Source organism: Myodes glareolus, chromosome 24 (assembly GCF_982192425.1).
Source record: "Myodes glareolus chromosome 24, mMyoGla1.1, whole genome shotgun sequence".
Classification (NCBI taxonomy): domain Eukaryota; kingdom Metazoa; phylum Chordata; class Mammalia; order Rodentia; family Cricetidae; genus Myodes; species Myodes glareolus.
Genome location: NC_142049.1, coordinates 24665032 through 24690959, shown reverse-complemented (window position 1 = coordinate 24690959; position 25928 = coordinate 24665032). Strand labels below are relative to the sequence as shown.

The window sequence follows — 25928 nt, the reverse complement described above, 5'->3', positions numbered from 1 at the left end:
TCAACACCCTTCCCACCAAAATCTCATGCAACTGATTTCGATCAGCTGACTGATCAGAAATTAACTCCCACTTTTGTCTCTCTTTACTGCTTTTCTTTCTGTTAGTCACCAGAGAATCTGCATCTCTGGTTTGTGTTGGTGCAGTTGACAAGGTCTGAGAAATGAAGACATCCTGCCGGAATCCATTGCTCTTAAAACTCGACAGCGTTCACGTACTGGGGAAGCATCACATAATCAACATGCTACATAGCTGAAATGAGTTCTACTAATCCTTCATAAATACGTCTTAGGTAACACTTCCTTTTGTTTTCTTCTCAGTACTTGGTATGGAGTCACTGGAAACTTAAAGCAGTATGTGTTGGGTTTTTGAAGCATTGGCATATTTTCCATGAACCTATAGAGGCCTGAAGGGAAAAAAAAAAGCGATGAATAAAAGAAATAGTATGTAAATATATAAAAAGTTAGGGCTGGGATAAGAGTTCAGTCCCTAGAGTGCTTACTATATAAGCATGCAGACCTGAGTTCAATCCTCATGTAAGAAATAATTCCTTGTGTCCTGTGTTCTGTATGAGGTACATTTGTAGCTCCTCCCTACATCCCAGATGAGCAGGAGGCCCTAGGCCTCTAATTTCCCTAGCCAGCAGCTAACTGACACCTGCTTGTCTGGGCAACTTTTAGCTTTTCTCATGGCTAAAAAGCTATAGATGATCATCTCCATGACTGAGCCACCTATCAAGAAAGAGGGGCAATCTCAAGCCCTAGGGGGAAGGGAAATTTGGGATGGAGACTTTGCTAGGTAAGCTGGAATTAATGTTAACTCTCTGGAGAACTAGTCTAAGGGGAAAGGAGAGAAGAATAGTGTGTGTGTGTGTATTCACAGACTGTAAAAATTGCTTCTTTGTGCCATATCAGCGTACTAACCACTTTTGCCTTTTCTCTAGGCTGACACCTGGCTCTGCAAGATTGGAAAAAATAGTAAATAAATTGGAATAAAGGTCTTCACTTCTGCTACTCTGAGTCTCCAGTTCTCTTATTATGAAGTGAGGACCATTACCTAACACCAGGAGCCAAGTCAAAAACGTGTGTAACAGACGCGTGCGGTCCCAACACTAGCGATGGAGAGAGCAGGCTCGCTGGGACTGATCGTCTGAACTGAATTTCTTCTTCTTACGAAGATGGTTTAAAATGTGTTGTCAGTTCGGTTGTAGAAGTTCCCTTATAATCTGAAAGAGTTAATAAGGGCTTCCAAGGCAAGCTTGGCTGCTCTAGGAAAAGGTGACTTGTGTTTGCATGACAGGGCTTTTCTGGTCAGTTCAGTCCAATAACCAGTCAAGTTACTGGGACAAAAATCAAATAAATTGGTCGTTCAGCTGCCTCCACCGTTCATGTCATTCTAAGCGTAGGAGCCCCAGCACATCTTCATTCAGTGTAGAGCCTCATCTGAGGGCTAAATCTGATTGGGTTGTATTTTTAGAAACATAGAGCTAGTATCTAGAAATGACTTGTCGTTTTTATCTTTAATCATAATGTTCAAGAATCTAACACTACTAAAAATTCACGTATCTAGATCGCTATACTACTGTTTAGGTCTGAAGAGGATCCAAACACTAAGGATGAATGGGCAGAAGCAGGCACAGAAGCTAGTATCTGAAAATTTGGTGGATTTGTCATTCTGCCCGTTGACCAGCCGAGTTACTTTTGCTGGGTAGCTATCTACACTGTCAGAAGGGCAGGGCCCCTGTACTCCACATACTATAGTGAATCACACAAAAGCTCAGTCAGAATTAGAATTTACTGAGGATTAGAATAAATCATGGACACAAACTTCAGAGCTGCAAACCAGAACGCATTATGCAGACCACAATAAAGCTATATCGATGACCGATTCTTTACTTTTTTTTCTGGGAAAACTGCCTTTTTCTCCTCACTCTTGATTTTACCTAACTTGTCTTCCGTTCTCTGTCAGGAATCCATTCCCTTTCCAATTCTTACTCCCCCATTCTCCCATCCTTTTCTATTTTTCTGATCGGAGGTTTCCTGTCCACTAGTATATTAAGACAATATAAATTACGAATTTCATAATCTACAGTCATACTTCAATCTGTGATCATAACTTTTTGCCTCCTATTAGAAATAAGACTATCGCCTTTCGTAGAAAGACTAGCTATTTGGCGGATGCCTTTAGATCCCCTTTGTTCCTTCGACATGTAACTGACACGGATTCTCTGTCCTCTGCTCGGTGTGCAGACTTCCTCACTTTCCACAGCTTCATCCCCTCTTTCCTGAAAAGCTTAAGCCTCACAGGCTTATTCTTCACCACTTTCCTTTCTTCCCCTGAAGGTTCTCTGTGACTATGTCGACTTCTTTTGTGTTTCAAAGAACCCCAGTTCTAAAACCGTTTAGGGGTACTGTCTTATTTGAACTTCAGATCTGTAGATTTGATGACGTCTTAACATCTTAACCACTCCCTCCACAAAGCATGAAGGTAAGCAAAGCCCAAATGTCCTCCCGCATCTCCCTTCATCATCTCTGAAGCTTCAGTAACATCATTGTTCACCAGTCTGACAATTTCCTAACCCCTTGCCTTATCTATTCCTATTTTCCCTCCCTGAAATCCAGATCAGACATTTTTCTAGTTGCCTTTGTCTGTGCTGTTGCCACCAAGTCCAAGTCACTGATTTCTCGTCCTTTAATTATCACCAAGGCCACGTTACCCTGTCTCCTCCTCTGATATTGGTTTCATGTAACTGTCTTCTGTACTTTAAAGAGAATCTAACCGTTTGACTATGGTTGTCTTTGCAGCTTTAATGGGCAGTCGGGATCTTAGTCTCTCACTGAACTTGGGACACTCCTTTCCTTTGCTGGTAATACCTAGTCAGCTGTGACTTTTCAGACCCTTCAGACAACAATGTCTTTCCCCCTCAGAATCACTATAAAAGCATCTCCTGTGCCTAAAGCATGCTTTGTTTAAACCTCTGCCAGAATCGGCCCTTATTTCCATTCATTCTGTCCTGAAAAATATATCTTTAGCATTCACTGTACACTATTCTCCCCCCGTACTATGATGTCTCTACTCCCCTTATACCACATTTCAAGTGTCATAATTAGATATGGATTTCTATATGTGCTGTTGCCCATCTTCCCAATTATGTTATAAACAATAGAGTTTCCTATCTTAAATTGGCCCTGGTTAAACTAAATGGGTCTCCAAACAAAATCAGAAGTCATAAATCTGCAAAAGGTTCTGGTAAGGATAGGAATTTAGATAGGGATAGGAGGGAGAGGCCCAAGAAAGAGTAATTTGAATATATTATACATGTGTATGAAATTGACAAATAACAAAATTAGTCAATAAATAATCATTCAAGGGCCTGAATCATCATCATAATACTTGAAACCCAATCTTTCGTTCCCAGCAATGGAAATTAAAAACAATTTTATTTTCCTACCCAAATTCTTATCTCATTTCCTGAGTAATTTCCAATGTCAACTTTTAGTCTAATGTATTTCCTAGTGCATAGCCATTACTAAAGCATTATTTTTTTAGATGGCTGTGTGAATTCCAAATACTGAATCTCAACTCCTAAGGCAAACTCTTTCTTCTTCATGATAGAGATGTTTTAATTTATGTGAACTGTTTTAATCAATGTATCCTTGATTTCCCAACCTTTAATTATCACCACGGTTCCAATCCTCTTAAATACCTACAGTTAGAGTCTCTACCAAAAGATAAGATTATCCAATAATATTAGAAGTAATTAGTTTCTGACAAATATTTATGAAATGCATATAACCATCTTATCACACCATTCCCCAAACCTTAGTCTATGGATAAAGGTATAAGTGGACTGTTGGGAGGAAATGAACACTCTAAAATGATCAGATTATATATCCTACCCAAGGACTGAATCATCCCTGTCAAAGTTTGAAATGTGGCTCATCTTCTGAAGGTCCTTTATCTTTTTAGTCTGCTCCCTAATTTGTCATTTCTAGAATGAATGTCGTAACTCCACTGATGAAAGAGAACTTGCATAGATTGTAAACTCAATGAGCCATTAAATAGGTGACAATAATCTTGATAGAAGTTTGGAATATTTAATTAGCACAAAAAATACTCCTAGGCAGTGCGCTCAATTACTTCCATGAATACTCCCCAAAATACCAACCAACTATTTTGCATGTCCATGAAATGATTTCAAAGACATTTAAGAAAGAAAAGGGAGACAATATTTCATCTTTAATTGAGGACTTGACAAGCTTTTGCACGTCCAATCATAAAGTATCAAAGTGAATTTAGTTTAGATCCTTGAGATATTTTTAAAGGTGACATTTCTATCCTCAAGGCTAGCATTACAGGAGAGTGAGGGAATGCCTATGAAAACCATTGGACTAGAGAAAGGTAATAATAAGGCCTGGTATACCCAATGCTCTCCTTATTATTTCTTTTTGTACATTATCTACACAGTGTGAAGACCAATAAGAGAAGTAGAAGAGCCAGAGCTATCAGAACTGTATAAATCTTATATGGGAAACCCAAATTCTCAGAGATTATCTTTCATCACACGAACCAAAGGCTCAGAGGATGAGTATAATGGCAAGCAGGTGAGAAAGAAGGGAAGAAGGCTTTTGAATGTTCCAGTAGCAAAGTCATGGGGAAACATGCTAACCTGCTCTCTCTCTCTCTCTCTCTCTCTCTCTCTCTCTCTCTCTCTCTCTCTGTGTGTGTGTGTGTGTGTGTGTGTGTGTGTGTGTGTGTATGTCTGTATATCTGTGTGTGCATGTCTGTATATCTGTGTGTGCACGCATGCCTGTTTCTGGTATGTGTCTCTCTGTTGATATATGAATGTCACAACCTTGGCATAGAAGTCAGAAGAAACTCTGGTTATCACTCAGACAGGGTCTCTTATGCATTGCTGTGTACATCAAGTTACCTGGTCGGCAACATGATAAGCATTCCCTTTCTCTTTCTGCTTTCCATGGATTACAGATGTGTGCTAACACTTCTGACTCTATGTGGGTTCTAGAGCTCTGGCTTCAAGCCCTTCTACTTGTGTGGCAAGCACTGTATCCCCTTCGCAATCTCCCCAGTCCTCTACCTAACATTTATTTATGGCTTCCTCAATATCTCTGTCCGGTCATGACAAACACATGACATGATTTTTTAAAGGTAGGGCTTCAAAATCCTTCCCATGTTTTTATTTCCAGACTAAGTAACTCCTTGTGATTATCAAACAGCCATGAAGGATTTGACTTGCCATGTATGTTCAATTTTGAAAGTTTTATAAGATGCTTTATGAAACGCCATCTCCTTCATTTTTACAATCAGATACATGGATCCTGTAGATAGTCACCAGCAGAATAAAAAGCTTAGTCTCTGGGTCATACAGCTAAGACTCAGTCCTCTGTATGTTGCTCCATCAAAGTCTCCCTGCTGGGATTATGGGCCATGCTGAGGACTGACCTGGGATAGAGGCTAATGCTAAGGGCCACATATTAATACTCAAATCTTCTAGCCCAAAATGATGAGTATGTTGGAACAGAAATGAGAAATTTCAGTTTGTCCTAGCAGTCCAATATCTCGACATTGTTTCCCATGGTTCATTTCATCGCCTGTGGAATTCAACATGTTACATAAAATAATTCATGATCTCAGCATTTATTATAAATTTATAGCTACTCATTTATGGACTGATAAAATTACATTAATGAAAACATAATACAAGTTAGGCTCTCATATGAGCACAGAGAAGATTCTAATCTGGGGGGAGTCCAAGAAGAAGCTGTTTAAATTATTTTGGGGAGTAGAATTGACAAAGGATCAGTTAGAGAACTCACATAAGGCCTAAATATTTTATTCCTTCACAGTTAAGAGCTTTTTTTACATCCAATGGTTACTTTGATTCAGTGCTTTTAATAACTGGGGTTTCTAACAAGATGTTTAATTTATTTATTCAGTATTCTTATACCAAATAGTTAATATTTTTAATCAAATAGAAAACAATAGTTATTTTAGTGTCCTATGCAAAACAAATTACACGTGTCCATTCTGCCATTGTCTACCCCCCACACCTTTAGCAACCTGAAATAGAAAAAACTGACCCACGGAGTGGGAACCCACTTTACCTAAGTACTTATGGTTCTGGCACAGTCTTCTGAGGAATGGGATGTATTTCTAGAATGTTTTTCTCTCTGATTTGAGAACTCAGACATAATTACATTGCTTAAAACTGTTGAATCAACACATCTAGATTATAGGTCAATGACTAGCTTATATATATTTAATAATTTTCAATAATGTAATCAGCATCAATAGACACACCACTCTCACAAGAAAATCATTATAATAGTGCCACCCAGATCCATTCCCTGGGTGTGCGTACACACATACACGCACCTCAGATCAGGGCTATGAATGTATATCCTTTCTCACTTTAAGGATTCTGACCTCCTAAGATTTGATCAGTAAAAGCAGCTGACATCCTTTTAGCATTAGCTTTTTCTGTCCTTACCTCTATTGGTCTCTTCAAAAGTTTATTATGCTGAAGAAACTGATTGTTTTGCATCACTACATGGTCCATGCAGAGACATTTATTGCTACTCTGAGACAGGTCTAAGAGAAATTTTGAATAAAGAACACAAAGGGTATTCTCATGCTGCTATGCATGGTGACCTGGAGAACCCATTTCTTAGTATGAAAAAAAAAGGAAACATAAGAGGTTAGATTAAAGTGCTAGATCCTTGAACGTAAGTGAGGAATATATCTGCTTTAAAATGTCTGCAAAAGGTCAGAAAATAACAAGAATCACCACAATAATACAATAAGTACAAACACATCGAATATGTTTGAACTCTCATGTTCTTAATGATTGACAGAAAGTCACCGTTTTAGAATTCTAGGGAAACATCATATTTTTCTGGGTAATATGTTGTAGTCTAAGTTGCTGCTCAAAGCAATGAAGATTTACTGCAAGTACAAATCTTGAAAAGTCTTCATTATAGTCTGAAAAAAGTAAAGGTACTAATTTATATTTTAAATAAAAACTTATAGTAATTTTTCTTTGTTTTGAAGTTGTAAATATGCTACCGCAACCTGACTTTGAAATATTGCAAATTTTATATATTCTATTTATAAATTATTTTAATTTGTCATAATAATTGCATGCATTCTTTTGAGATATTGAATGCTCATCTTTAGACCCATAGGTTAACGTACTTTTCAACTTTCCTCAGAGAGAAACAAAATTAAAAAAACAGAAAGATTATCTTCTTGCTGCTTTTCTTGGTGATTTTTATAATTCATTTTGAGTCCTCAGAGGGCAAGACTTATACACATTTGATGCCCTGTTTGGCATCTTCTAAGATATTTATACATGTACAAATATGCCTGGTAGATGTCTCACAAAATTAGAGATACCTGTCACGCTAACAATCATCTGTTTCTTAAGACAATTATTAAAAACATTTAATGTGTGTGCTTCTCTTCCTACTTTTACCCAAGAATAGCATTTCTTTTTTAATCAAGAATAAAATAAAATAAATAAGAAAAAAAAGTAAAAACACAAGAGAAAACTTAAAAATACGCTGAGTATGTATCACCATCTAGATCCAGAATATTTCCAGCATGCCCATGATCACTGAACCAGCAATTCTCTCTTGACCAAAATGTGAGCAAAATGTGGGACTTCCTATGAAGTTACTTGTGGTTCACGGGCAAGGGCAGCCTATTGCACAATGGAGTGCCGGCTCACTTCTCTCTGTCTTATTATTTACAGAACGAGTACAAAGTATTTTGTTGCTGATTAGATAGAAAAAGGAAATTCCAGCCAGCAGTTTCTCAGAATGGCTTTTATTTTGATGGATATTTTTTAATGAACCTAATTTATGTGAAGGTTGTTCCGTTAAAAGAAAAGTTCACAAAAATATCATGCATGATTGATCTCAAGACTGTGCTGCGATCCAAAAACAACACACAACAGCAGTCAAATATACATTTTATGGGCTTTTGTCTGTTTTGCTGTAACACCGGAAAACATTCTTTAATTAAAGTTTAAAACCGTAACTGATTAATTTTCTGAGCAAACAATCCCTGTAAACATGGAATGTCAGCATCTTAGGGCTGTGTGGGTATAAATTTTATTTTCCCTGCATAGGCATTCTGGGAGGACGTTGGGAAAAGCAGAAAATGACATTGTGCCCTGGAGGGGAAGTGTCTGGACATCTGACATGCTCTATAATGCACCTCTCACTCAGTGAGCGATTGGAAAGATGTCCCATGCCTGGGACAGTGCTGGCCTGGACCTACTTGTCACCCTTGACAGCTCCTCATTGTGAAAGGGTTCAAAGAACCCCATTCACTGGGTTACCCTGTTGCTGTCCAGTTGGCGCAGTGAAGAAGTGGGACTTCGACTGTTGGCATGGAGGCCCATAGTTAAGAACCCATACCTTCATTGGTTTCCGACTGTTAAATATCATCTTGCACAATGGGCAGCAGCCAGTCTTGAGTCCTCTTAGCAACTTCATGATGCATGCGTGTTCTTTCCTTTCATATTGGAGGGAAGCGTGTCAAACATTGTTTAAAATACTCTAAATGGGTTTTCAAGGAAATAAGCATGAAACTATATTGACAGAAAAATGGGGGAGTATGTTCAAACTCAACTGAAAAATTTCTGGTTGGACATTTGTTTAAATCTTGAAGTAAGAATGCCCATAATCGAGTTATTTTTATTAGACGTTTACAATTTGTCCAATAATAAATTACAGTGATCATTGTTCCTCTACAGTCTAGGATGTTTCATGAGCTTTTCTAGCTGACATTTTGTAGATTGAGTTTGTGCTTCCAGCATGTCTACTTTTTAGACTCACCCTCAAAGTCTTGGTTTCCTCACACAGAGCAATCCTGCAGAATAGATCCTTACTTTGTCATACAGGATGGTGACACACATTCACTCAAAATAATCATTGTCATAGCCCCAGACTCTTCCAAACTTTCAGTGTAATTATTTCACTTGTCATTATTCAGTGAAATCTTTTAAAGTAATGTGTCCCTTAAATTAATCACATCCTTAAGATTTATTTTAAGATTTAAGTATATTGTATGATAGCATTTATGTTAGTGTACGATGATGTGTGCATAACATGCATGTGCCTGGCATGTGCTCACTGAAGTCAAAAGAGAATATTGAGTCTCTTAGAACTGGAGTTAGAGGAAGTACTAAGGCTCCCCCTCCATGGGTGCTGGGAGCAAACTGGGGTGCCCTGGAAGAGTAGCAAGTGCTCTTCACCACTGAGCCTTCTATCCAACTCCCAATCATATACTTTATTGGTGCGGGAAGATAAAGAACTGTTCAGAAACTTCCAGAAAGTAAGAGAACCATTGATTTTTTTTATTCTTCTCTCCTAGGAAAGAGGTAGATTAATTGGCACACCATTTAAATCTGAGCAGGAGAAAACAAGACAATGAGATCAGTGTCAGTGTTGGGCTTAGAAATGAGCGCTTGTCTGAGGTGGGATTTACCTGAGAATTCTTTCATTCTGTTCATTGGCAATGTGATTGCTAAGTTCATGATTTCTGGTGCAAATCGTACATAAAATAAAGGTTTTGCATCTCCTTCATGGCAGAAATGGAAAACATAAAAGAAAAGAAAATGTCAATCTGTAGGATCTAATTTAACTTGTACCCACGACAAACAAGTTTATTCATGTCACCTGGTAAGATAACTGTGATTCCAATGTTTCCACGCCCTGTGAGATGAGGGAATTGGGATTTCTGAGTTTAGACAACTTGGCAAAGGACAAACACCGACATAGGATACAGTAGAGGCAGAATTCAGGATGTGAACTGAAGTGCAAGGGACATTCAAGGACAAGACTTTCCTTTCCAGCATGCCACCTCACAGCTGATAGGATTCCTCAGACAAGGGAATTGCAGGGGCCCAAATGGAAATCCTAGAGGATAGTTAGGCTTGCACATTCAGATAAGTGATTAAAAAAATGTCACACTCTGGAAGTAGGGAGGGTCATGGCCGGGCCAATTTTGGATTTGCTATTCATACTGCAAGCAACCGCAGCCTGAAACAGTGGGCCTGCCTCGAAGGAGGTGGACTGAGCCCCAAAATAGTATTGAGGAACATGAGATTAGATTCTCTGATACTCTGGTTGGTCACGCCTTTCCTTGGTATAAAGTAAAGTTATACAAAATTAAAATACTTTCTAGGTCTCAGTGATTAAACCACAAAGCAGATCTGTGGTATTAAAAGGTGCTCTACTCCAGAGATCAGTGTTTCTTGTTCATCATAAACTCCACAAAATAACTATGAGTTCTGCTCCAGTCTAGAACTCTATTACAAACCACTCTGTTTTAAAACATACTGGAAAATCTTCCTTGACAAAGTGCCTAGAATTTAGCGGAAGTGCAAGATGAGCACCCATCTTAAACAACAACAAAGAAACAGAACATCTAATTTTGATTACAATGTGTGGAGATGTGTCTGTTCTTCCTTACCTGCCTAAGGCATCTTCTGATTGGTTTAATAAAGAGCTGAATGGTCAATAGCTAGTCAGGAAATGATAAGAGGGACTTCCAGGGAGAGAGAGGAACTGGGGGCAGGGAATCTAAGCGGTGGGGAATTTGCCCAGGAAACTCAGAGGAAGTTGGACATACAGTATGGAGGAGCGGCAACAAGCCAAATGGCAGAACACAGATTAATATAAACAGATTAATTGAACTTTTAAGAGCAAATTGAGAACAAGCCTAAATTAAGGTCATGTCATTATTTGGGAGCTACCAGACCAAAGAAAGTCTGACTCTATAAATCCAGGGAGGCAGCTCAGCAGAGGAAAGTAATCACTGAACTGGCCTGATCCCTGGAGGCCATGTAAAAAGCAGGGACTGGTGGTTTATGTCTGCAATTCCAGCCTGACAACAGGAAGATGGGGGGTGCAGCAGAATGGGCAGGAGCTCCTGGAGTACGCAGCATGGCAGAAATAAGAGAGACCCTGCCTCAGAGAGATGCCAAGTGAAAATCAAGGTCTAAAAGTTGTCCTCTGACCTCTAGAAGTGTGCTGTCACACACACGTGTCCTCATTTCCACACACACACACACGTGTAATACACAGAATTGCATAATTACATAGATAAATTGAAATAGATAAAAATCTTTTCTTTCTGCACCTTGATTTTCTCCTGTCTTTTGAAAACCACCACAACAGAGAGACATTGGCAGCATTGGTCCTTTTACATGAGGCCACAATAAAGAATCCTAAATTCAGGCAGCCCCGTTGTCTCCACAGACAAAATCAGAAATACCAGGCTACATATCAGTCAGATCTGGAAAAGGAGGTGTGTTCATGGTGTATTTAATGCACATACTTTAGTGACTGTCGCCCCTTCCCCTTAGGGATGTGATACAATGCAGAGCTAAGCTGATTGAGATTTTGATTCTGATGTCACCATTTCCCAAAACGTTAAATAATTTATATTCATGATGTTAGGAAAAAACAATGAAGCCTCTTCATGAAGCCTGTATGGGGTAAATGAAATGTTGAGCAGAGACTATACACAGGATTGGTGACTCAATAGGTAGAATTTATGTGGGTTGGAAATATTTTTTTTCCAAATTCCTGAAACAAATTTGTATTTTTAAAGAGGTCTGGCCCCAGTGATATATGCACACTGCCCTAGAATAGCCTGCACACGGTACACACTATTGAAAGCAGCGTGGTCTCGCCTAGATTCTCACCCCGTGGACCGGCACGGAGAAATAACAGCTGGCATTTAGCTCTGTTGGGCTTGGTTTCTACAAATCTTCCCTTAGCCCCTGTCGCCCCCGAGTCACAGGGAAACACACAGGGCATCATATTTCTTTATGTTGAGCTGGAAGGGATGTTCATGTCGATAAGGAACCTTCCTCCCACCCCACTTTGTCTGCCCTGCACTTAGGAACCAAGGTTGAGTTCAAACAGAGGTCAGGGAGATAAAAGCCCGAGGCTTAGCCACCAATTCACTAGTGTGATGCCTAAAACTTCCGTCATTTATTTATTGCCATTAAAAGGGAGAAGCTGGGGCCTGTGTCCCGACGGCTACAGACAGAAGCCGGGCTGTTTATTACATCTCCTTCAGCTGGGCAGCAGAACAGGCCCAGGCCATTTCCCCTGACACCTTGCCAGCCCACACGCTGCAGGCTCCGTGGAGACAGAAGTTTCCACGCATCTTATGAGATCTCTTGGTAGAGTCCTTTGGAAAACATTGTCGCAAACGGGAATATATGCAACATAGGTTAGGGGAGGGGGAGAAGGAGGGGGCTGCGCCAACCAGCCTTGGGAGGAAAATTCAGACGCCTAAGGACCAAAGAGCTTCCAGACCCGGGGAGATTTACTGCAATTCACACAGTCTATTTGTGTCAGAGGCGAAGATAAACAAGAGGCCCCTTCAAAGTGAACAGTCACTTAGAAGACACTGCGAGCATTCCTGAACAAGAGCAGAGAGCTAAGCCTCAGCGCCAGCTGGTTGCCATCGAGTTGGGTCCACTGAGGACAAACCTTTTATCCCTTCCTCCGTTCTGTGCACTGGCCCCTTTTCAGTGTTGGCGCAGAGGAATCCTAGCCAGGCGCAGGGAAAGGACAATCGTCTCACAAATTTGCGCTAAAAAGCCAGCGTTGGTGGATCGAGAGAAGTCAGAGAGGAGCAGCCAGAAAGCCTGCAGGCAAAGCCTTCCCAATCTGAGCACTGGCTGCTGGGCCTGCGGGTGTCTGATTGTTGCCATTTCCCTCCCTCCACTCCCTCCACCGTTCCCCCCAAGCTGTTTGTTCCCCCACTCCTGACTTTGGCAAAACAAGCGAATCGCTGTTATGCTCTTTTGACTACGAGTATCAATGCCCAGGGAACCTCCGTTGTGTGTGGTGGGTCCACAGGGTCTGGGGCTCCTGTTTTGTGCGTGGAGGTGTGTGCTGCTTCTATTTAACTTCCAGATCCGCCCCCGGGTGAAGTCTTGGAGGCTGGCAATGATATTTTCACCGCCTCTGATGACACACTCAAATAAAGAACGTCTCATTTTGCTGCAGAGCCCTGAGTCTGCGAAGCCAACATACATGTGGTTACTATTTGCAGAATTTGGCATTTTCTACGAATAGTATAAAACAGGCATCGGGTCGGCTGTCATGTTTTGACAGGGTTGTTCTTTTTCTCCAGAATGCCACTCCCCTACTCTCCCCTCCTCCATTCCTCCTCCGTATTTGAACAACAACGCTATCATTTTTTTTTTTTTAAATTTAAGTGTACTAAGGAAATTGATGAAAAAAGCAGTAAGATTGGAACCGTCAGGAGTGTGAGGCGGGGAAGCAATTACCCTGGAGAGAGTGTTTCCCTGAGGGGTCCGTGTTAGGACTCTGGTCTGGTCAGATCGTCTCCAGGAGAGACCTCACCCAGCGCCAGAAAGGTGAGCGAGGTCAGGGACCAGAATTTCAAGAGGTTTGAAATGCAGGTTTGCAGGGAGCTGGTCCCTGAGAAGGGAGTCCTAGCTCCTTCTGGTCTCTTCAGAATGGTGTTTTCCTAACCTCTCAGATCTGTGTCTTCCCCGTATTCACAGCCTGGAGAGGAATGAAGATGAGGGGGGAGGGATAGAATAATTTCCGTTCTTCAGGGCAACCCAGCTCACTGTTTCAATTCTGGGGTCTAAACCTGGATATACTCAGTTTCTAAAAAATACCCGTTTCTTGAGGCTGGAGAGATGGCTCTGTGAACAGAATACTTATTGCCTGTCACTGGACCCAGGTTCAGTTCCCAGCATCCAAATGCCATTTCGCCGCTGCCTGTTGCTGCTGCTTTAACTTCTCAGTGAGAGATTTGGAGTGTTTAAAGAGCAAGTCTTTAACACACAAACACATAACACACACACACACACACACACACACAAACTACTCTTTTAAAAACAGGTTGGATTTGAATATATTTCTATTGAGTCTTGCATGTGTTTATTAACTTCAAACACTGGATTTGCAGACTGGAAACACAAATTAATTGATACATTTCTTGCCAAATATGAGGATCTGATTTCAATGCCTAGACCTCACATTAAAAAAAAAAATAGAAGGAAGAAAGAAGGAAAAAGAAAGAAAGAAAAAAAAACTAGGCATGGTGAGATATACTTAACAACCCAGCACTGGGAATGCAGACATAAGTTAATTTCAGAATTCATGGCCTGGGCTAGCCAGGTTAGCCTATTGACAAGACATAGTTGGCATGAGAGACCCTCTCTCAAAAAAACCATTGGAATGCCATCAAAAGTTAACACAGAGTCTTCACATTCAAGCTCATATATTCATACCTGCACACACACACACATACACACACACACACACACACGCTCACAGACACGCATGCAGTCACACACGCTCGCATCCACACACACTCGCATCCACAAACACTCGCATGCACAAATCTCACTAGGTTTGACTATGATGGACATCTACTGGCTTCTTTTCATTTGAATCAACATTTGTTTGTTTGCTTATTTGTTTGTTATTAGGCAACCATAAGCCCCATGGGTCAAGGTTGAGTACATTTCCTGGTCAGTTCTTTAGGTTTATGTCAGAATGATTTCACTGAGTATACTCCTTTCTTTATTTGCAGAAACAGGTCATTTGACATCAGAAAAATTAACTATGGCCTATCTTTTCAAGAAACACTTGTTTTCCTGGGTAATCAGTGTTATTTTGTATGTTTAAAGGAACAATGCAATTTCAGTCAAAATTGAAACTGATTGTGGAGACGTCCATGTTTGCTTGGAGTGAAGACATTACAAATCCAGGCCATGTACAATATTATCAATTAACTGTTATTTATGATTTCCTAGACAGGACTCAGGCCAAAATTCTGTCTTTATATTGCTCAAGATACAAGACAATAGTCAATAGCTACGTACTTACCATTGAAATACATTTCACATATGTGTAATATATATGTGTTATATATGTGCATCACACACACACACACACACACATATGTAACTTTTCATCTCAGGGAACTCTCTGTAGTGTGGAGTAATCATCCTCTCCCATTACTTGCTGAGCAGACACTGCCAGGTAGGTCTTCAGAAGTAAGAGTGTAGTTTTTATAATTAGCCAAAGTATTTGCTAATTGCAGGGAAGATTTCATGAGACTCATTTACGTAATCCCTTCTCTAGCAAATTTTGAGTTGCTATAGCAAAATTCCTGAAGACAACGTGGAAGAAGAAGTCTATTTAGTTCACTATTTTTGAGGCTGGAAGATGTGAACAGGTTGGTGTGCGCACGGTGACGCTTCGCACCGCGGCAGAGAAGTGGAAAGGAAAGCAGTTGTGTAGAGAACTGGAAGGTCAGCAGCTGGGAGAGCAAGAGACCAGGGAGGGGCCACAGTGGCTATCCCAGCAAGATTGTTTTGGTGCCTGGGACTGAGCTGAAGGCAACTTCAGGAGGCAAAGCTTTCCTGAGACTTGCTCCAAGAATGACAGCATCTCCTAAAAGGAAAGCATCAATCAACCTAGGAGGAGAAGGTTTCTGCTAAGCCCAATTCTCTTAAATTTTTTTTAAGAACAACAACCCCACATTGCTGGATAAGCATGGGACATGTGAGCCTTTGGGCAAGACTCTCCAACCACACCCAAAGCATGCCATAATCCCATTAGATTATCCATTCTCATGAGACATCTCACATGACATTTCACAAAATAGTATACAGCAGAAGTTCTTCACCGAAGGGTTTAACAACTACACAACTTCCAAAAAACCAGTGCAATTATCCAACAGGTAAATGTTATTGTCAACACACATTTATAAATATTTATATTAAACCCTTGTCATGAAAATCAAAACAAATAAACAGTTTATTTTTCAAGCAAGACAGAGCATTCTGGCTAGAGAGAAAAGAGAAACTCTGGGCGGACCAACATAATTAAGTATCGAACAAAATGTTATTAGGGGAAAAAGTAGTGTTCTGTGAAAGAGGAGATCAATAATAGGACATGATTTAAAAGAAGGGCAAGGGAGGCCCTGCCACAAAACTGGCATATGATCTGAGAATTAAATATTAAGTTAGCTAATGGGTACAATGAAGTGTGTCCCCCTAAGAGAAACAACATGTGCAGATTTTCCAGAGTGGGAAAAACCAACTCTATTGAAGACATGGAGGAATTCTGGGATGCTGGGAATATAATGAAAAGGGAGTGAATCACATACAGTAGCCTGGAGACACAGGCAAAAATAAATCATGATGGACCCAGCAGGCCAAGTGTAATAGTCCGGCTTGTTTAGGTTGTGTGGCAATAATGAATAAGTCTTCAAATCTCCGTGGCATAGCAAAGTAATTTTTTTTTTTTGAGACAGGGTTTCTCTGTGTAGCTTTGGTACCTGTCCTGGAACTCACCCTTGTAGACCAGGCTAGCCTCGAGCTCATAGAGATCCACCTGCCTCTGCCTCCTGAGTGCTGGGATTAAAGGCAGGCACCACCACCGCCCTGCCAAAGTAAAATCTTATTTTTGCTCTCTGATGTCACAGGGCAATGTGGCAGTGGTGACAGATGAAAGTCCCCTCAACTAATGGTACAGATGGGGGGGGGAAGAATACACAGAGGGGCCAACCATGCTTTTGACTCCCCTGACCTAGCAGCAGTTAGCATACCAATACGGTTTCATTGACGAGAACTGCTTTACCTGGCCCCATCAGGATGAAAAGAGATTTGGAATTATAGTTTCGTTGTTTTCCCAGTAAGCATAAAAATAAATGGTTGATGAGACCTTTCCCAAGCACAGTAAAAAGAGAAGAGCTGTACTTAATAATGAGGGTTGTTTATCCAGGTGTAGCTTTGCTGCAGCTGCTGCCCTGGCAATTCTCAGGTTGAAATTCTAACCTAGAAGTAGTTTTATCTAGAGGCCAGATCTCCAGTTTGATGATGGATTCTGAGAGCAAAGATCTTGTAGAAAGGATGCACGACCTTCGAGAAAAGTTCCAAGAGATCTGCTTCCCTGATGTAGGAGGGTCTTCTTTTTATGTGCTGCTTTCATTGGTTAAATAAAGAGACTGCCATGGCCTATTACAACACTTCCCTTTCTGTCACCAAATGAAACAGCAAAAAATATCCTCTGTAAGCAAGAAAGTGGGCTATGACCTGCCATTGAGTCTGCTAAGACCATGATATTAGACTTTCTAGACTCCATATCTGTTAGCAGGAAGAAAAAGAAAACCATTTGTTATTTAAAAGTTCGCTAGGCTATGGTCTCTTGTTATAGCAGCTGACAAGATTAAGACAAACAGAAGTATTTCACTTTTTCTGTTCTTACCCTCTCATGGTGAAGCGTGTTTAGGAGCTCTCTGGTGGGCTTTGAGTAAACTTTCAACTAGGATTTCTTTTTTATTTCCTCCCCATTTAGGAAAATCAGTTATCTCCGTGTTTCCAGACTACCTTTCTGAAGAACTCAAGCACAGGATTGACTTTACCGAGGAACCTTACAATTGCCAAATACACCCTTGTGGAGGGTAAGTCCACAAAACCAAAATAGAATCAAATCAAACGTAAATTAATTAAAAACCTCTCAGATGAAGAGATAAAAAACACTGCAAGCTCCAAGAGATAAAACTAAGATGCTTAATACATAAAGGAGCTGATCTTGGTGGTGTACTTCTATAACCCCAGAATTTGGGAAGTTAGGATTAGGGTTAGAGTTAGGAGGGTTGTGAGTTCAAGACTAACCTTGAGCTATATAGTGAGCTCCCAGCTGCTTTTGGCTATGCAAAGGAATCCTAAATCAACAAAATCAGAAAAGACACAAACAGCGAAGTGATTTTAAAATAGAAGGAATTAAGAAGACAGCATACTAAAGAAGCAACCCTAGTGCATATGACCGAAAAGAAAGAATTCAAATTAAAACTGCAATTAGGAAACATCCTCCTTAAAATAAAAAGCACTACAAAAGCCATATTCTGGTTACATTTCTCACTGATTTGACCAAATTCCAGCAAGAAGCAGCTTAAGGAAGGGATGACCTTTCATGCCTCCTATTTGAGAATACAGTCCATCATAGTAGGGCAAGCTTGGCGGCAGGCGAGGCTCATGACTTCCAAAGTAAGATGGGCTTATTCATATCTGGGTGATGCAGAAAACTTAAATAGTTCAATAATAGTGCTGCATGGCATCCCCCCCCCCAAAGCCAATTTAGTGATCTAGTCAATGAGATGATGTCACCTATAGTAAGGCATATTTGCCCCTCTCAGTTACAATTATGGAAAAAACCCTCTCAGACACACCCCCAAGGTGTGCCTCTCTAACTGTCTGGGGACTTCGTCCACTAATTATGTTGAGAATTGCAAATAACCACCACAAGTTGTTAATCATTAAGTTAGATGTGTGTAAAAAGTTCAGTAGTGACTTTTTAAAAAAAACATATGTGCCCAGAATCGAGCTTGAATGGGGGACCTAGTGATCAATGAAGGGGAGGATTGAAAGGAGGATGAGGGAGGGGGTACAGAGAAAAGGGGGATGAAGGGGCATTTATGAATGGTAGCATTTTGCCCTTTTATAACGCAGGTGCTCCTTATGGTCAAGTCATATGAACCTGAGTAAAACTACAGGGGGTTTGCAGTAAGTGTTCTGCACACCAAAAGAAGCACTTCTCATTCACAAAACCAACCCTATCGTCTTGCTATCTTACTTCCTCCTTTGAAGCATCATTTGAGGCTTCCTTTAATGTCCTTACCCTGAGTGTAGGGTTATCACACTTTCCTGGTGGTCCTCCAACTCCCCACCCCCGCATCACCATGACTTCCCAGCTTTCCTGCCAGCTCCTTTTCTGACTCCATCTCATGATTCACTCAGCTCCTGTCAGAGGGTGATTGTCTTCTCGGTAGTGGTTGTTCCGCACAACCTGGGATGAATTAGTTAGTTCAGTGGCTGGGGAGCTTTGGGTCAAATCCACGGGAACCTAGATCTTATTATGAAAGTTACATAGACAGAAGCGATTTAGTGGATAGGAATTAGAAATCCTTTGTCTGCTATTACGCGCCTCTTCTACAAGGCGACGTTAGTGAGTTACAAGGTGTTTATTGCTCCTTGTTTGTATAGTGGTGGACACTGAGAATTAGCTGTTGGTGACCTTGAGTTAACACCTACCTATGGTGGCAGTCAACCTCCAACTTCTAGAATATTGCCAGGTAACAGAAATACTGTAACTGTAAAAGCATTAGGACAATGGAATCTTACATTTAATCCTTTCTGGGTGTGATCTTCATATACACCATCTTTATGTATCTGGAAAATGGTCAGCTAAAATGCCCATAGGTCAGCCAGCATGAGTCCACACTCTCAATTGATAAACATAAAATAGGAGTACACACTGGAACAAAATATCCCTACGGAATTGTCTTCTTAGTTTTGCAATGGATCTTGCTTTCATAAGTGGATGCTTGTGGAGTTTTCTCTGTTTCTTCCTCACTGACAGAATCTCAACTTTGTTGGAGCTAGCAAATGCTCATACTTACACACTCAGGCTAGATACGGGTGAAGATTGCATGGAACTTGCTTCTGGACACGACTCTTTGCCGACACACATGCTTTCCTGATACACAATTTCTTTCCTCTCGTGTGGGTTATAGCCATGATGGCAGGAACCACAACTGCCTTCCTGTGCCTGAACACCGTAGGAGATCAGATAGTAATTTTGCACCCTCACCTCCAAGCTGCTAGCTCCAAATTGCTGGTCATATCAGATGAAAACAAATCTCTACTGTGTTCATCCGTGGTTTCGTAGATTCTTCTTTTGCATCAAGGGGTAACAAATCTTAACTTTCCTATTTTTACTAATTTTTAATTAGAAGGCCTAGAGTGGCAGAGTGCACTGAAAAAAAGAAAAATAGTTTCCGAGCCTAGGAACTACAACTGAATCCAGGATCAGCCACTTGATGGGTTGCTATCTGTAGTAGAACTGGATTCAAGTTCAACTTCCTAGCTTCTTGATCTGTTCTTTGAGCCCAAACCTCAAAGTTGATATCAAGTGCCCACCCGCTAATGCTGTCCAGGGATAGATTCGTTAGTGGATACCTTCTGGAAAAGGAAGTTAAAATTATGATTTAAAAAAAAAAATCTCCACGGAAGAAACTTTGAAAGTCCTCTCCTAACTACCACACATCTAGAAGAATCCATTTAAAGGAGGAGTCAGGCTGTTTCTGACCCAGTCGTTTGTTTTATGCGCTGCCAGCAATCCCATCGTAGCGGAAAACATATTTTATAGTGTGCTGGGTGGCTGGAGCAGCACTCGGAAAAACATACACTAATTCCAGGTCAGCAAGAAAGATCCAAAGCACTGAGACAAGACCCAAACTGACCCCTTTTAACTCGTGAGTGAAATGTTATTTAACTCACCCAAGAAATCACGGGAAAATGAAACTAAATCTCGAAGAGGAATCAAAATGCCAGAGAAAGAGTAACTCTCTTTGGGGCAGTGCTGTGAACTCAGTTTGCTCTTATTGTTGCTTTTAAAATAAGACTACAAAGCACTGGATGTGTTTTTTGCAAACCCGTTGCACGTTTGAATGGACATTCTAGTTTGTTCTTTCCTTTGCGGGGTGGTGAGACCATCAGTGGGCAACTTTGGGGAACTTCTAAGGAGTACCTGTGAATGTCAGGTAAAGATTCCATGAACTGAGTCACCTCCCCAGCCTCATCATTATTATTATTATTCTCATGAGTTAAAAACTCACTAATGTTCTTGTACCCGCTTGCTCATTCTTCAGGATTTGCCTGCGCTAAGGTCTCGATATATATCTCTTCTTACCCCAAATTAGTATATACCTATGAGATTATAAATCCTTTCAAAATATTATTGAAATCAATTCTTTGAAAATAGAAGCAACAGCTCTTGGGCAAAAATATCTTTGCATGTTCCCCCAACTAAACCCAATGACAGATTTTGCCTGATTCTTCAATGAACGCCGTTGGCTCTGGAGTGTTCTCACCACTAATTCCTCTAATTTTACTTAAGTTGCGATCAAAGTGGCTTATTAATAAGGACTGGGGATACAGTGATACAGGTGACAGCTTGAGACATGCCAGTTCCTTTGATTCACTTGTCTTGGAGCTTTCCTGCATGTACGGCTTTACCTTTTTTTAGAGTTACCCATGCCCTACCTACAGGAGCAAACAATGGTCCATATTGCTCTGTGGCCACTGTGCAGAGAGTCATCAGCATGGCTTCAAAGGATGCTCTGAGTGTTAACTGGTGATTGGCGTCTTTCTGGTTGCCAGTGAATGGTCATGGCAGGAACAGTTTCATGTAGGAGCAAACAACAACCCAACAAAGAACCTAACACAGTTAATTAGAGAGCTATTAGCAAGCAAAGACGCTTTAACAGAGTGAAGATCCATGGAAAAAGAACCCGCCTTTGGGCAGCCAACTGATATCAATGTTTTATCCTACAACCTTAATGCTCAGCCCAGAAGGCAACGGGAATTCTTGTATTTGCGAGGCTTCAGAGACAAGCATTAAAGATGTAAAAACAGTGAATCAAGAATCCATTTTTCAAAAAAAAGTGTCCTGGACTTTAAAACCATTCTCTGAATGTAATGTCCAATGTTTATAGCAATCAAGATAAGACAAAGAAAGTCGCTGTGAAGTACAATGTCTCGAAAGATTTCAGGGATCCACAAAGAACATTTCTCGCCACCCAGTACCCAGGCAGATGAGTAAGTGAGGTGCCACTACGACCTGCCAACTCTGGAATAGGTTATTAAATGGATGAATGGCTTTTCCAATGTAATTCAAGGTGTGCGGCACAACTATTACTAATACATATAAAGAAGATTTTACTTACGTGTTTCACGTGCTGTAATCCAAGCCACAAACAGTTCCTCCCATGGCATAGGCGGTCTATGTAAAATACTCTATTGTAAGGTCAAAGTTGCTACTTTGTCATGTAGAATCCACATTTAGGAAAATTATTAGCTTTTGTGTGGTAAAGGGTAAATAATGGCAGTGGAAAATTGGCCAGGTTATAAATGATGGTATGAAGGAGAATCATTGCACTGGGCAGGGTGGTACATGCTTGTAATCTCAGCACATAGATGGCTAAGAGGGAGTGATTGACACGTAATCAAGGACAGCCAAGCAAGACTGCATACTGAGAATCTGTCTTAAAAGGTTAAAAATAAAATCTCTGAGTCCAGTAGCTCTACATCTAAATTTTTCAACAAAGAAAATAATTCAGACAAAATAAATGACTTTCTTTACATGTTTTTTTCTTCCTCTGTTGTTTCACATAGTAAAAATCTGAGAACAGAGTCACTGCTTGCAGAGGCTGTAGAATAAGGGAGGCAAGGAAAGCTGGTGGGTAGAATCTAAGACTATGAAAGCCAGAGGCGAGAGAGACCGAGAACAGTCCCTACACTGGAGCAGAACATCGCTTCCCTAGAATTTTTTAAAATTTGTACCTGATTTTGAACAAAGATTGAAAAGAAACTGAAAAACCCCCAAACACTAAAACTAACCAGAGTATTGAAGCAGTAGAGAACTCTGCACACTTTGTGATAGTCAAGTTCCCAATGCTCCCCTCTAGAGCAAAACTTCAAACACCCAGGCAACTCTTTTCCAGGATGTCACAAGTCCTAAATATTCTGCCACCTCTAAGCAGTGCTGTGGACTCACAGATATGCCTTCAAGGTGTGCTAAAAACCTAGTGCTCACCTAGAAGAATTATGTCTTGACCTGAGCCTCTGGTCTCAGGTCTTTCTTCCCACCCCCTTCCTCTATCCATCACTTTGCCCACCCTCTCTCAGCTACCAAGCCAATGCCTCCCTAAACTCACATGTTTGAGTTTACTTTCTAGGATGACTTTTTAAAAAATTGGTGATACCTTCCCTTTCTAATTCCCCAATTTCCACCCTGTACAGCCTTTTTTTCTGGTATGACTAATACAAAAATGTTCTTTTACACGCTCCCTCGTGAAGCTTCCGTGTCTTTTGAGTCATGCCTTCTTTGAATCTATGTTTTCTTGGTTTTTCCCCGTGCAGAGTATGTTTCAGTATTCCTATTCTTGCTGCTGTTGTTGTTGTTTTTCAAGACAGGGTTTCTCTGTAGCTTTGGAGCCTGTCCTGTCCTGGAACTAGCTCTTTTAAAACAGGCTGGCCTCAAACTCACAGAGATCCGTCTGCTTCGGCCTCCCGTGTGCTGGGGTTAAAGGCGTGCGCCACAATCGCGTCGCTCTTTTCTTAGATCTTTTTCTTGGAACTCACCTCTATTCTTTAGAACTTTCTTCTTCATTTCCTTTACTCCAGAAACATTCTCCAAAAGCTTTATGATAAATAATATTGCTCTAGTTAATAATATCTCACCTGTGAATTTATGCTTCTCTGAGCTTGAGCTTTCCATCAAGTGGTATAAGTAGTAATGTATCTTCTATGAAGGTTAAGCAATACCATCTCCACTAAGTGTCTTTATACAGAGAAATCATTTAAGAATCTTGTCTTTTGGTTACATTTTTGCTTTTATTCAGGGACTACAGCATCTCTAGGATTGTCCACATGGGATTGGGGACCCTTGGCTCTACTGTATAACAATTTCTAACCTGTCATCAGGAACAGGAGAAACCAATTGGTGGAAATTTCTTTTAAGCAATATTTTATTGTTGCCTACAAAGGTGGTACAGTGGATTGGGAGATACCCAAATACATATGATACCTATTTCTTTGCTAGGAGTTCATAGCCATTTGTTTTTTTTTTGGCATCCACACTCTTATATATATTGGAAATAACCACATTGTTCTTTATGTCAAATTAAGCCAAGTGATGTGTTCACTGATTTTTCCCCTCTTATGGAGCCTCAAGTATCAACCCTGAAGAACCAACTCCCAAAAATCTCATAAACCCTAACCAGGTGAGCTATTACCCTATTGGTTTCAGAGAAAACTCATTCTAAGTGCAGACAGGATCTTGAATCAGGATTTTAAGGTGGAAGATTCACAGCTCTGTGGAATGTGCAGAGTGGATAATATTTAAATATTGTTTGGGTGTGTGGGCACACCTTTAATCCTAATACTCTATAGGTAGAGTAAGCAAATCTTTGTGAATTTCACTTCAGCCTGGTCAACAATGTAAGTTCCAGAATTGCCAGGGCTGTTACACACAAAAACCCTATCTTGAAATGCCACCATCCCCCAAAAATTCATATGTTGCTCAATGTTGGTTTTATTAAAATAACTTACTGAATTATTTTATTTTTGATTCATAGCAATTGTTTTATAGATGAATGGGACATTAAATTTTTATTATATGCATGCAACATATGCTGATCAAAATAGTTTGGGTTTAGTGTTTCTCATTGTTTCACTATACGTGAAGCCTTTGAACTCTGCTAGCCATTCCTAAAATTTCTCAGAATTTATCACGAGATGTAGCCCTGCCACTGTCATTATTGCTTTGGGATGAAAAAGAAAGAACAAAGAAAAGGAGGCAAGATACATAAGGGGCTTTATCAGTTTTAGATCTGGAGTTCATGGTAATAAATATATCCAAGTTCAAGCTGGGCATCATACAGTATATGTCGCCAATATGGAGACCTGATCACATTTCCACCAATGCCTCATTTATTTCAGACATCAAGTACGATCTTATTAAAACAACATTCCAAATATTTTATTTGGGCAAGTTCATGTAGACATGGACTCTGTCCTGAAGAGATGACATAGGAGTTTTCCCTCAGTACACTCTGCAGTCGTCTGATCCCTCTTGCCCTGGATAAACTAACTTTATGAAGAGTTTCCACAGTCATTCGGTCTCCTACCCTTGATACCCCATGGTTATCTTGAACCCTTCATCTCCTCCCTCTAAAGTCCAAAGCATTTCAGCCCCCAAAGCGTCTGGCGATTATCATCGAGATTCTGCCATCTCACTTCAGTTCCTTTGGCTCTGACTTGCTTCAGATCCTTCTGTAGTACCATTTGAAGTCTCCATACACACCAGCCTTCCATGCAGGAGTAATTGGGGTTCACATTCCCTCATCTTTGCCCCAATGAAGATCCTACATCTCTCCCAAACCAAGTTTTTAGGATAACTTTCAACAAATGGATACAAGACCATTATCATAAACTCATATTCCTCTGACGCATAACCTCCTTTCCCAAAGTAGTTTGTCAACCTGCTTTCCACATTCCGAGGTTTGACCCTTTATTTCTGCTCTGCATTGTAGTTAGGTCCTTCCCCCCCCCGCCCCCGCCCCGAATCTGCTTTAAACTTTGTCCTAATTTTCCCTAGCTAATTTTTCTATATATCATGACTTGGTGCTTACTCTTCGTGCTATTTGTGCATTTTTTTTTCAAACATGTCAGTTTCATTTATCCATGGAATCATTCACTTCATCGCCTACCTTTAGGAACCCCTCCGAAGGCCGTCTCAAGGGCTCGTGTGAAATGACAGGGATGATGTCATTGTTAACTGGCTACAGGGATGAAGATGTTTGAATCCCCAAAAATGTATGTGAATAGGAGGATGGAGTGTATAACTCTTTCAATCAGAAAGGTTTAATCTTCCTTAACCTATGCTACTGTGTATGCCTATGGCAATACAGGTACCACACACCCTACATCACACTGCAGTAGGGCATAGTGGTGCTACTATTTAGCTGGCAGATTAGAATGGGAGACACTGATATGAACTTGTTGCCATCTGTGAACGGAATACACCCTGAGAAAATCATGCTATGGAATCCATCTATATCAGTTGTAAACAGAGAAAGTTGATAAACATCAAAGCGTAGACTATTTCTTTGTGAAAGTTCAAGGGGCTGTTTTCATGTACAACAATCACACGGCATTTTATAATTTATTTTGCTTAAGTTGACTGCCTCATAACAAATGATCCAGCCATTACACTAAAAATGGTCACGTCTTCAGAAAGCTAAACTTAGAAATACCATA

At 40.5% G+C, this 25928-nt stretch overlaps 1 protein-coding gene across 1 annotated transcript in view; it reads left to right on the top strand.

Moving 5' to 3' along the window:
* LOC125400834 (uncharacterized) overlaps positions 1–25928 on the top strand; it is a 92211-nt gene that overhangs the window by 48081 nt on the left and 18202 nt on the right. The window contains exons 2-3 of the mRNA XM_087901354.1: positions 13305–13433; positions 17401–17506. Of these exons, the coding sequence (XP_087757480.1) occupies positions 13305–13433; positions 17401–17506 (235 nt within the window). The remainder of the gene's footprint in view (positions 1–13304; positions 13434–17400; positions 17507–25928) is intronic.